The 13458-nt window shown below is 43.3% G+C and overlaps 1 protein-coding gene across 1 annotated transcript; it reads right to left on the reverse strand.

Moving 5' to 3' along the window:
• Window positions 1-632: 632 nt before the first annotated feature.
• On the reverse strand, window positions 633-9618 carry kcnk5a (potassium channel, subfamily K, member 5a). The gene is made up of 5 exons (XM_037487168.2): window positions 9142-9618; window positions 3990-4101; window positions 3645-3811; window positions 3373-3541; window positions 633-3272 (listed from the first exon to the last, which is right to left on the reverse strand). Exons 1-5 carry the CDS (start codon window positions 9325-9327, stop codon window positions 2329-2331), a joined length of 1578 nt encoding a protein of 525 aa, XP_037343065.2. The 5' UTR covers window positions 9328-9618; the 3' UTR covers window positions 633-2328.
• Window positions 9619-13458: the final 3840 nt, after the last annotated feature.

Consider the following 13458-nt stretch of genomic DNA (forward strand, 5'->3'; position numbering starts at 1 on the left):
AGGACATATCACTTTTACAGTTTTATTACATTTTTTAAATATATTTTCAGTAACATATTATTCCACATTTAACAGGAAGTTTTCTGTCACTCTGTGTTGTTTCACGGTCTTTCTTGTCTTGCTACCTGCCTGTCTCCACCTCTCCCCTTCACGTCTTTCTCGGCGCTCGTCCCCTGGAGCCGCTCGGCATGGTTTCAACACAATGCATGTCAAGTCCTCATGTCGGTTTCGCTTTGTTTTTTTACTGTTGCGGCTGTGTGTTGGGGTTGTTGATGAAACCACGACCCCCGCCACTGCTGTAACTTAACCCCTAACCACCACAGAGGCTAACACCAACACCAACAGGAGCCGTTGCTGCAGCTCACTGGTTCTTAGTGAGGGACAGACATAGATTATATAAATTAATAAAGGCAGGGCCTCACATGCATCTGTCTTCAAAGTTGTGTATGGGGGGGGAGAGGGGGGGGGGGGATACTTGGCTATTTTAACACAACACAAGTAGCATCACCCTGATTTGGGGTCCCTGAAAACATTTGATCTTGCATTTACTTAACTCTGTGTTTTCAAAAAAAAAAATACATTATATTAAAATGGTCAAATAAAAGTAAGGATCACCAAACAGTCAGGTTTTATTAAATGTTTATTAACATGAAATATATAGGTTTGTTTGGAATTCACATGCAAACCTTTTCAAACATGAATAACTTAATAATTTAAAATCAAACATAGAAAAAAAACCTTTACTGGAGTTCTACACAATGGAGCAACTTAAAGAAACATTTTGGAGCAATGGGTTTTAATGAGTTTGGATTCAAGGCCTCTTTGAAATATGGTCAAAATGATGGACCATACTTTGATTTATATTATCCACGAGCAGTTAAAATACAAAGTGTCGCATAGAGTGACATCGCAATCTCGATATCCACTGTACCTGTTTTTGTGTGCAAGTCAATGTGTGCAAAAGGCAGCTGGTGAGCAGTAAGGAACCTTTCTAAAGTCAGACTGGGAAAAGCAATGGACTAAATGTTGGAACCTGGAGTTTCAAGATTTTGTGTACACATTTAACAAGATAGAAATACAAAACGATAGTTATGAGCACCGATACCTCGGGCTCCATGTCTCCTGATGAAACACACGTCAGAGCATTGATCGCTTACAGGTCAACCTTGGTTTAACCTTTTCATAAGTGCGAGCCCCCAAAGGCAAACATGAGCATGAACTGTGTTTGCGGCCGACCAAACACTCATGTTGGTCCGTCTTTACATGAGAAATAAAATAAAGCAAAACCGTGATAAAAAGGGGCAACAAATAAAACAACGTTGTTGCTGGAACGGTTGCGTTCCCACTTTGCACCGGCGGGAGAGACGGCAGACACCACGGATTGCCACGTCAACGCAAAGCAACAATAAGAGTTTGTGTTCACGGAAGCAATTGGAGGGTAATCTACAAGGCTGAGCATCACGTGACACTGGGAGGATCATTTCCAAAGGGGATTGTTCTTTTACAGCGGTAATAAAATAAAGGGAGACGAAGTATCATTTAGAGTGTCTCTTGGCAGGGTATTCACATTTGCCATAAATGCTTCCCTTGTTGATACAAAATATAAAAAGTTAGAGTTAGTTCCAGACAGGGTGCATTGCATCACTGTTAACCCCTAGTGCGTGTCACAATGCTATGGTTCACAGTAATAAATGAACAGAAAGCAACAAGGACTTCACAAAACACAAGTGACAAGGAGGAGCATTTGTCCTTAACCCCCTTCATTTTCTGTAAGGACAAATGTTTGGCTCAGGTTTTAAAAAGAAAGTCTGCACGGATAGACTTTAAACTGTCCTCATTAGGTGGAATTGTGCAATGGAAAACATATAAACCCAGCAGCTGTTGGATAAAAGCTACCATGTCCTTCATTTGAATAAATATTATGAAACACCAATATGGTGGATAGGCACAGCAGAATCTACGGGGAATCCAATACATTTCCACATTCCTGTTTTTTACCAGACCTCAGGGTAAATAGTTCTTGTTCGGACAATAAACGAGGCATTTAGTTTCTCAGACTACATAAAAAGGCACGAATAGTGTATTTGTTAAATACTCATGAGTTACATGTCACGTTGTTATCCATATTCACAGAAGATTGTACAAAGGTTGATAGGAACACTCATCTATAAACACAACATTTCATAGAAATTTGATCTTTGCTTAAAAGTCATTATCACACCCCTAAAAGTTCAATGGGACTTCTGATATCCATTCAAACAATTGCTATTTGAATACAAGAGAACCTGGAAGATGTTTGGGCTTCATACAGTTGAAGGCTTTGTGATCTCAAGATTCGGTATTATCTTCCTTTGTATATTCCTCCACCAGTTTCTCATAGGAGCGGCCGTGCTCTGACCCGTCACCAGTGAAGACAGACCCTTCAGATTCAGAACTATGCTCCTCCTTGGAGTTTGCTTCAATGTTTTCATCACATGTAGTGATGGATAGTTTTGCCTTAGAATCATCATCACAATTTTCATCCTCCTCCAAGTTATTACGAAGAAAGTTCTCCTCGTCTATAAAAGTAATATTTGCATTTTTAAATGTTAGGGGGAGGAACTCCTTTGAGTCCCATGTCCTTCGACCGCCTGCTTCACAATCCCCCCCCTCTCCGTCCTTCAGGTCTACGTCCTTGTCCAGCTGGTTCTCGTACATTCGGCCCTGGTTGAGGTCCAAGTCACCTTCAACTTGGTCTTCTGTTAGTAGCAAACCATTATCTGATCCAAGGAGGTAGTTCTTGGACTTGGAAAAAGCAACAGTCACTCGGTCACTGAAACTATAGCGCCTCTTTTGGCGCGGCGATCGGTCCAGACTAAGGATGGTGTGGCTGTTCAAATTAGGAGCATCATTGCAGCTCTTTGAACGGACCGTCGCTTTGGATTTAATTAGGGTGTTGGCTTCGATGCCGTTGTTCCCGCCATCTTTTTTGGGGCCGATCTGTTTGATCAAGTCATTGTAGCCCTCCTTCTTCTTGGAAAGGAAGCTGAAGATGTTGACGTCATTGGGAGTGGGTGGCTGACGAAGTGCAGCCTTGTGAGACTCCTTGTAGTGCCGCAGTTCATCAAGAGATAGCTTGCGCAGCCTTCGGCGCTTCTTCAGTGCCTTGTGTGCCTCAATCACCATCCGCACCTTCCAGTTGAAGAACAAAGAAAGCCAGGCCAACCCCAGATAAATCCACACTTCCACAAAATACCGGTACAGAGTTGGGTATTCTTTATTTGGTTCTACACCTGCAAGGACAAATAAAATGGTCAACTGTCATTTGAATTCAAAGTTATGACATGATATAATTGAATTGGTTTCATTTACAACAATGTATTCTCAGCTTACCTGCCACCAAGTCTCCAAAACCAATCGTGGTCAAAGTGACAAAGGAGAAGTACAAGCCTTCTATATACGTCCAACCTTCTTGTGACATAAAGACAAATGGTGGAAGGACTAAATGCACCAGTACACCCCAGAGGAGAAATATAGCTGTGCAGGTGAATTGAGCCTTTCTCTGAAAAGAGAATGGAAGAAATCATTACTTTAGGCTTTGTGATAACAGAGAGAAATGAAAGAACTTTCCCAACAAGTGTAAGTAAACGCTTGTATCAACTTACCAGTGAGAATCCTTTCTTGGTTAGATACTGGCCCAGGTGCTTGGCTCTTCCACCAAAGAACTTTCCCAGCTCACTGATCCAGGAAAGACACAACGGCACACCAAACAGGCCGAAGAAGATGCAGAATACACGGCCTGCTGATGTTTTCGGGGCAATGTTCCCATACCCTTTGGAATAGACAGCAAAAAAAAAGGGCTTAGGGATGGGATGTGCCAATCATCTACTTAGGTTACTTTTGGAACAGAGTAAAATATTACCATCTCATTCTCTGCAACAGTCAAGTCCGTTTTGACAAAGCAAATCAGAACTAGAACCCTCAAGACTGAACAAACAAGAAGTGCTTACCGATGGTGGTGATGACAGTGGCGGCAAAGATAACAGCATTTGGCCAGTTCCAGTTGTTGAAGGTCTTGCTGCCAGTTATGGTGACCCCTTGGCCTGCAGCATCAGACACCACCTGAGGACGTAGATTCCAACTTAAAATAATTTCAGGTAACTCAAAACAAATGGATGCTAAAAACAAGGGGCCCATCTGACTAAAGCGCCATTTATGTGCACCCCCGGACTGTTGGAACTTTGTGGGCGCCATCAAGTGACTGGAACAAATAGTTCACTGATAAAAGCAACATTTACATAACAGGGGATTTTACAAAAAAAATTCCCTGGAGGGCTTTTTGAAACACAAAGAATTTTCACAAGGTTAGTTTATAGGTTTTCGCCGACACGTCTTTGAGTTACACTCGTCGTCTTTTGGATTTCTCACAGTTCATCTTGCAGTACGCCCTTTGGCACTAAAGTGAACAACGCTGCGCACATAGCTAAGAAACGCCTGCGTACGTCTGCAGAAGCTCGCGCTGCAGCGCCGACCGCCAGTGTAAACACAGCTTAAGCTAAAGGATGACAGGAAGTCTGTTGTGTGAATGCTCCATTTGTTTCCACCACATCCTTCCTGCAATATGCAGATGGTATCTTCAGTGGCACTGACAAGGTGAAACGGCATCAGGCACCCTTGAGAATCACCATCGCTGAAGGGGCTTTATGGCATGGACCACTGCTTGCATCGGGCTTCAGGAAGGTGTAACCAGACATTTTATAATCCCAAGATTGTTTAAAGACGGATTCCTCAGTAGTTGCACTTTAAGTTTATTTTGCTTTCTCAAGATCCAAAAATGGACTGAATTCATTTTTTTGTGCTTATTTTGTCTCTTACCCCCTAGAGCAGCCCTTGAGCGCGGCATACATCAGATGCCTCTTACATGGAAGTGGAAGTGCTGACGTCTGAAAGGAGACCCAAATGCTTCAATCATTCCCAACCAGATGTGTGCCAGAACAGCCACAGCAGAAACTGCAGTTGGCTATTCTCAAACATCCGGCCATGCGCGTTGGGACGATGAACCACACGCACACTTTTCTTGCCTCAAAACTGTGCTTGATGTGGTGAAATATGTAAGGGTTGGCAATATGGGCATCAGCCCTTAAGCATGGGAAGAGTCTTGGTTCTTAATAACAGGTCTGTGACAGCTGTGTGCTGTAATTACCAGCCAGGGAGGAGGGGTGGGAGGCGTTAGAAGGACAGCAGTGATGTGATGCCCACGTTTGAGTTCCAACTATTGTCAGAAATGTGACAGGAGGTTGCGCTTATGCACGTAATCATTCAACAATCCTCCTTAATCCACACACAGCGTCAATGATTACTGGTTACATATTCATGCGTTATTGAGCAAATCTTATTTGCCTAAAGCTGATCATTATAGAAACCCTTGATACCTGACAACTGCAGCTATGGCCTAATGGACTAGTCAACACAACACAAAAAATCAAGATGTGTCTAATGCACTAGTATTTTCCACAAACGGTAAGAAACAACTGAAACGCATGTTCACTTAACTGCCCACAGACATAAGAGAAAGGGCATTGAATGAATATTTGTTTCCAGCACTGTACTAGTTTCACCACATGAAAGTAAATATAGGATTCAAATGAATCCCCACACACAAGGAACCATTCTTTCCAACCCACGTGAAATTTTACCCCGCCAGTTCTAGATTGGAAAACATTGACAAAAGTTATGCCTATGAGTCATGTGTGTTGCCTGTGCAACATCCTTACAGTGGTCTAATGAAGCTTTTGTGCACATGTCCGCAGTCTGCCTGAAGTTTGAGACCTACAAAGCGCTGATTCGCAGGAAGATAATGAGGGCAGAGTGCAAGATCACGGCAAGCAACGTGAGCGCTTTAAAAAAAAGGCACACTTCAGATGTTAGCTGTAGATGTCCTCTATTGATACCATACAGAGGATCTACTGCACCCGCTAAGTTAAGCTGTTCAAACATTACCGAACAGGCTTTTTTATTCAACCTGCTGAGGACAAGTTCAACTCATGGTCCATAACAAGGTGAAAAGGTCATCAACTGGTCAAATCTTGGTCCCTTCAAGTCACAAATAACAATGAGAACCAATCAAAAGGGAGAAGTATGAAAGACACTGTGATACTGTGATTGCTGGTTTAACTACCCTTTAGTTAAACCAGCCATCTTGTTGATTATCAGAAACATCCAAGTGGGATTTTGTGTATGGACAAAAGCAGGAGTGAGAAGGTCTAAAAATGTGTTAAATGAAAACACGCTGCAGTCTTGTTAATGAGTAACGTAACACTGACTTCCACTCATGGCCTGGTCGCTGTAACGCCTTCTGAGTAGTGAATGCTTTGTCTGAACAATCCCAGCTACCGTACAAGCAAATATACAGCATACCTCTGACAGAGAAAAATAAATAAATAAATAGCAACACTGAACAAGACAAATGCACATATAGGTGAAACAAGGTTTTTACGTGTTTTGTGCAGGTAGGTGTGTGATGGCAGAGCATTCCACCAGTGAGCAGTCTCCACTGAGAATGTAGATTTGCTAAAGGAGAAGTACATTACATTCATTAGGAACATCACAATGTGGTGCCTTATGCTTTCGCTCTCAAAGGACTCCTTTGCTGGAAAAACCTGGCAATCATGCAGGCATCTGCCACGGGCCCCTTCAGTGACAGACCAACGGTTATCAGGACACCCGGCGGCGCAGCTCCCCAGCTGCTGGTGGGCAGGGCCCGCCCGACTAGTCTGACAACTGACTGCTGGGAACAATGCGGATGAGAAACTATGCAGAGTCTTCTTTGGCCAAAGCGCAGGGAGAACAAATGCAATCATTTTTATAGCTGGTTTCTTCATTTGGTGGACACATGAAAGCTGTAAAATATCCCCAGACAGCAAAATGACTCTTCCATCTGTAAGCAGAGCATATTATAACCGTGACGGATTTGGGAATGAAAGGTTTAAGAACTGGCCGCATTAACACAACATGTGGTGTTTTTATTCATTCTTAAATTTCTCTGTTGGCCTAATGAACACTGAAAGTTCATTTCTTCACTCCAGACCAGTGTTGCTATGCTGACGGTGGCATTCCCACATCGTACTGAAAGCACCCATTGAAGGCAATAAAGAATTCCCTGTCTTGTCAATTCATTTCCTAAACCTAGAACCATGACAAGTAAATGCATCACTACCTTCCCTGACCTCAGTGTAACTTCTCAAAAGATGGATGAAAGCCTGGGCTAGTTCCAGCCAGCGGCCCCGTGACACATGAACAACGCTGCACACAGAGCGCTGCTTCATTGTGCATTTTCAGGCCAAGCTTCACTTTACACATGTGACAGCGGCGTGTTGCAAACGTATTCTTTGAGGCCACAAGTGGTCTTTAAGTCACGTGAGATGGAGGGAACCGTCGTGCTAAAAGGGAACTCAAAAAGGCCAGTTGCTTACCAAAGCTGCACTTAGAAAAGGTACATTTAGAGTTTTCAAAATTCACCAAAAACTACAATACGTGCCCCCGATATGCATCCGTGGCTCTTAGCTGATGGCACTCTCTCCCTTCGCTCTTCAGCCGCACAGGGTTTTCACCGAATTGCATATTATTTGTTTTCTCAGCGCGAAGATCCAGATCCAATTCAATGACACACACACACACACACACACACACACACACACACCTTCTTATTTGCAGTGGAGCTAATGTTCTGCATGTTTCGCAGCATTGATGGACCATAAAATCTAAACTGTGACCACTTCAAGGGTCCTGTAGTTAATAGTAAACTCCTTGTTAGTAAAACAGCAGAAGAGTTTACAAGAGTGTCGCCGTCTCTCGTTAAGCCTGTTTATATATTTGAAAATCATTGACGCGCAGAGCAAAGTTTCCACAATGGAAACCTTGAAGAACCTCTGCCGCTCATGCAAATAAAAGTTGATAAAAGCCATCTCAAGGACTTTATACTGTACCCATTTTAATACACAGACTTTACAGCCCTTACAGCACGCATCTGTAGGGGGAAATAGGCTAAGAAGCCTATTTTATATCATCGTTTTAAAAACGGTGCTGTGGAACCTCACAGATGACATTCTTTGTCCTTTAGAGAGTGCACAGGAGCAGTTGGAAATAAAATTCCCAAATCTCTCCAGGATGATATTCCCCAGTCCACACCAAGAGGCAGATCTGGCCTTTGTGGGGATTTGTCATTGAAAGAGATGCACTGAATGGTGATAGGGGGAGATGGGGAGGAGGGGGTTCACAGGCATATCCCTTTCACAAACCCCCCTATTCAACACAAGAAGGAAAAGCAGGAGGAAGCAGAAGGGGGATGGTGGGGGATAATAAATCTCCCCGATACTGATGAGGCCTGTAAAGGGGGAACAGGTTCAGGCATGTTGCTGGTCTTACTTGGAAGTGCAAAAGCCCCCCAAAAAGACAAAAGACAGAAAGGAACCAGTGTGACTCGGGTGTTGCATACACACATGATGTGTACACCACAAACACAAGGATCAAGTCGATGGACTTCAAACATCACATCTTCTCACTCCCAAAAGGATCAACGCTGATGTCTAGGAAGCCTCTTGATGTGGACAAACACGTCATGGTGCAAACACCTGTGGAATCGCATGCGGTGTTGACTTACCATGTGTACACACACACACACACACACACACACACACACATCAATGGCACCGGCTTTACAACAAGCCAAGGAAATAGAATTTTCACAAGAAATTAAAGCAATGGAACACTATGAACCAGGGGATTGACCCTCAGCACCCGGGTACCACAGTCACTGTCCCAGACAGACTGACTGCCCTGTTATCAACTCAACTGGATAATAAAATAATCATCACCATCATGACAATAAGCAGCCGGTCAGAGAAAACATTTACATGTGAACGTGTAACCGTTCAATGACCTTTCGGTGACGATAGCCTGGGTGACCTGTTGCTGTTATGGTGTTGTAAGCCGTGTTGACACACAAGGAGGAACCATGAAGTTACAACAAGTCACGTCTCAGGTGTCTGGTCAGTGTGGAGAAAGCTTCCGCAGCGGTTCCACAGGTCAGCCGCAGATGCAGCAATGACCATATGTGGGCAACAGAGCGTTTACATTAGGAGGGGTTTCGTGCTAGAACCATACCTCTAATATTTTGTCCAAATCATCTTCCGTCAGACAGGGGTAGTCCTTAAGTATCGTATCCTTCTGGTCACTATACTGCTTCGCAGCCGCCTTCCAGTTGGGCTCCTCCAAGACTTGAAAAATTGCTGCCCCAATGGACAGGTAAAAAATAATGGCAGATGTCAACAAGGGGCCTTTATCTACCATACTTATGTACAATGACTCGACCCTGAGAGCGCGGCACAGGGAGGAGGGGGAGGGGGGGACGTGGGGGAGATAACAACAGTACTCCGAGTTGCGCGGCTCTCTCTGCACGGTTCACCGAACGTTTCTCCGGTCGCGCGACGGCTCTGGGAAGTGCGTGAAAAGCGCCGCGGATGACAGCACCGGGCTCGAGACATAACACGTTTCTAACAAGTCACGAGAGAAGGGGCGCGAGCGGCAGCGGCAGTAGTGTCCCTCCACGTGCACAGCCCGAGAAACACTGCGTGCTAAAGTAGTGCACGGGGAGTGGAAGGGAAGAGGGGGGGGGGGGAAGACCCGCCCAGAAAACACTGTGTTGTGTGCGTGTGTATAACGTGTGTTTGTGCGTGTGTGCGCGTGCGTGTGGAAGGGTGGGTGGGGGGCGCTTTGTAGTCCGGCCCATTTTCTTTATTTGGGGAGACTGCAGGTGTACAGCCACGCTAAACTTTTCAAAGCGCCTCAACACTCCCGACTTTTATTCGCTACAAACAAAAGTGCTTCAGTTACACAACAAAACTAGGTTGCTCACAACTTCACCACAATATAGAAGTAGGCTATTTCATAGTTCTTTTTTTAAAAACATTTTTAAAAAAAGAACTATGAGCGCAGATATATACTATTTTGGCACTTGAACGTTCAGTTTCCAGGTGCAAAAAGCCCGGTCAGCCTGACTTTTGTGTTTTCTTGATGTTGTTTCTTGTTATCAAGAACTTGACTCACAAACTCCCGCTAGATCTGCCTCTCCCTGCAGAACATGTTGGATTCATACAGTATGTTCGTATGGATACATCATCCTGCAGTCCTGGTGGATTATTGAGATAATAAAAATGCTGAGGGGTTGCAAACACACACATTCCTGCTCCATGTTTGGAGCAACAGGTGGGTAGTCATGACATAGATGTGTTGGAAGTAGAGCCAAAGATCCTCAGATAGAGATTAGGTTTTATTCCCATTCGTTTCAACTGCAGCACAAACCGGACATTGCACGTCATTTGCAGCGTGTTTGAACCACCAATATCATGTCGATTTAGACTTCACTGTTTCCACAAGCACTCCGTGTACTTGCGGTCTAACGCAGCAGTGCAGGTTTGCTAGTGTGGGAGAATTCACGGTATGCGAGACCACATTGCATTAGGATCACTGGCGTGTATTGCTATTTGCCCAAGGCTGTTTTTTTTTTTCCAATTTGTTTCATCATACTGCAACTACAAAAATGTTTTAAAGTTACTGTTAAATTACAACATAAGTCATTTTTTCCCTTAAAATGGCATAGTGAAAAATGCGGATCACTTCATTGATAATGTATAAGTGAGTTAAGTTGTGGGAGACAGCTGAGTGCAAGTGGTAACCCGTTCTGTTATCAAGCCAGTAGGTGGAATAGCCAAGACTCGCTGGACCCCACAGTTGGGGGAACAGAGCGAATGAAAATGTCCCGTCGTAGAACATCTTTGACTTTTTTCCCAGGTAACCTAGATCTAACGGCCTCAATGAAGACTTCAGACCATATGTATTGCCTCCACGCGACTTAACGACAGAAGACTTGGATGGAAACTTATTGACATTTGCCATCAGACACATTAAAGTATGAAATATAAAATATGCCTGTTCATGCTCTAAAATTAGCTAAATTTCAATTAGCAAATTGATAAGGCTGTCTGAGTGCTAAGTATATATCTGTGAAAAATATTTGCATATGAATAGAATATGAATAAAATGCATATAATAGAATCTGTAGACACTGGACAGGATTTGGGTATCTGAAGCGACCAATCACGTCTGAGTGTGCAGAACAAACTAACCAAAATGCCATCTGGAACCTGCTGGATATTGTCTGAAATGTAGCTATTTATTTGCTAAAATACCCCCTTATAATTTAGTATGAACTTAGTAAGCCTAGCTTAGGACAGGAACTAGTGGAAAGAGTTAGCTTTGATCTTCTTAGTTTTTAATTGCTAACCACTTGTCCTTTCTCTGGCACCGTGTGCAGCACATGGCTGGAACCTTTGTGCAGAGTGAGTTCGGTTTTTCCTTTTTAATTTTTTATGTTGCCAGACTAAGCTGGGCTAACAAGCTGCTGGCTCCATATACTATACTGTCAGTCACAGCCATCTAACATGAGGATGAGCCTATTTGCCAAGAACCAAGCTGCGTATTGTCTGAATTAGAAATGTTTTTAAACAGCAATAGGAAATGTACCGTAAATGCAGAAGAATACCCTCGTGGTGTTGTGCAAAAGTAGGCACTTTTAAATCGACGGACTCAGCATTGTGCTGGTTTCAGATCTGCCTGTGTCACGGGTGCTGCCATATACAGCTTGTATAACACTAATTTATCTGTTGCAGGATCAACATCAGAAGGAAAACTTTAATGGCTTAGCCATGGACAAATCCCAATATATTAGCTCTTAAGAAATGCAACATGGTAATAGGTATTGTATTTACACCTTACGTCCATATTTTATGCTGTTTTCCAAACATTCCATTGTGCTATATCAGCAAAATCAGTCCAATCAGATCAAAATCAGAGTATACTTTTTGTGTTTTCATGGCACAAGTCTATGGTCAAACATGTGCAGATGTTTACAGAGAAGGAATATACAGCTGTAGAGCTGGTGAAGGCCACCATGGGGGTCTGGTGAAAAGGATTCCTGAGGACTTTCAGGCTGGCCACATAAGACTAACGCCGGAGCCAAATCAGATAACACAGTGTTTCATTTGGTGACCAAAAGTCCCAGGGGAGGAAGGGAAGTTAACCCAGGGACACGCAAGGCAGAAGGCAAGGACAAACCAACACCGTGACAATGAAATTCAGTTTACAGATTTGGAGAGCTGTATTTTGATAACAGATGTGCCACATTTCTGGGTCAATGAGATGTCGAGTTTGTTTAACAGACTATAACTCAATCAGGTTACTCAACATGAAGGGTATCTGCCCTGCCACAGTTTCCCTTGGATGAAGACAGTCGATGCTGCATTGGCACTAAACGGTACGGCGCGGCTCTCCTCCATTCCCCCCCCTCTTTCTTGGTTTCCTGCCAAAGGGCCTAAGATGTGGACAGTACCCGGTACTCTTTTTGGTACCACTTTGGTCTTGGTTCCAAGTGAGCTGAGCTGACACTAGAAGGTGGATACAATACACCTGACAATAACTTAAGGTGCTCTTTGGGAGCTTGTGTTTCCCCTCCTCATATGAAAATTCACAATATTACTATTATTACGGCATTGAATCATTGTAACTCAACTACGTACCACTTAAAATAAAAGGCTGTATCTCACACACCCAGTATTTAAGCAACCATCTATAAACACATTACAATCCGTGAAAAGTGTTTATAGTTTGTGCTTCCTGTTTGGTATGTTGTATGCTCTCCCTTTGTAGGGGTTTATATTTAGCGTGTGTAGGTGTGTACAGCGATTTGACCATGTGGAATGACTGAAGAACTGCTTCCTAGTTCCATTGTTTTATGTTGATGTTGTGATTTTTTCCTGAGCTTCTCGTGGGAAGGAAACCTGCACAATCAGTGAGCTAATTTGCTTCTCGTCGGTGTGTGTGTTTCTTTCAGTGTGCATCTCTAGTGTTCTTCTAAACTGCCCATATCAATGGATGAGAGGCCGAATCAGTTTCCGGTCAACATTCAGTTCACAAGTTGGTTCATTTGAACAACATTCGACTTTGACTTGTGTGTGCAATTCACCTTCTTTCAAAATGCATTACGCACCTAAGAACCACTAATTGTCTCATATTCATTGTTCATATTCAAACAGATACTAAATGAATTAAACGTTCATCTTTTAAAAACATTTTCACTGATTTTAAAACGTCTGTATTTCATAAGCTGTTAAAAAGCTGTGTTAGCGGATGAACAGGTTTAATGCTTGGGAGCAGGTGAGCACACAGTCAGACATAAAATACCTGTATGATAGGTGCCGAGTTGCTGAGAACTCTGTGGTGCGTTTCAATATGAAATGTGTTCTGAAATTTCTGACTCTTGCAAAGGGGACAACTCTGACTGTGAATAGTTTGCAGTGTTAATAAAAGTAATGTTGTGGACCTTTACCTCGGTCTGGGAATTCATTTCATGCTGCACGACACCAT

This window comes from Pungitius pungitius, chromosome 14 (genome assembly GCF_949316345.1).
Source record: "Pungitius pungitius chromosome 14, fPunPun2.1, whole genome shotgun sequence".
Classification (NCBI taxonomy): domain Eukaryota; kingdom Metazoa; phylum Chordata; class Actinopteri; order Perciformes; family Gasterosteidae; genus Pungitius; species Pungitius pungitius.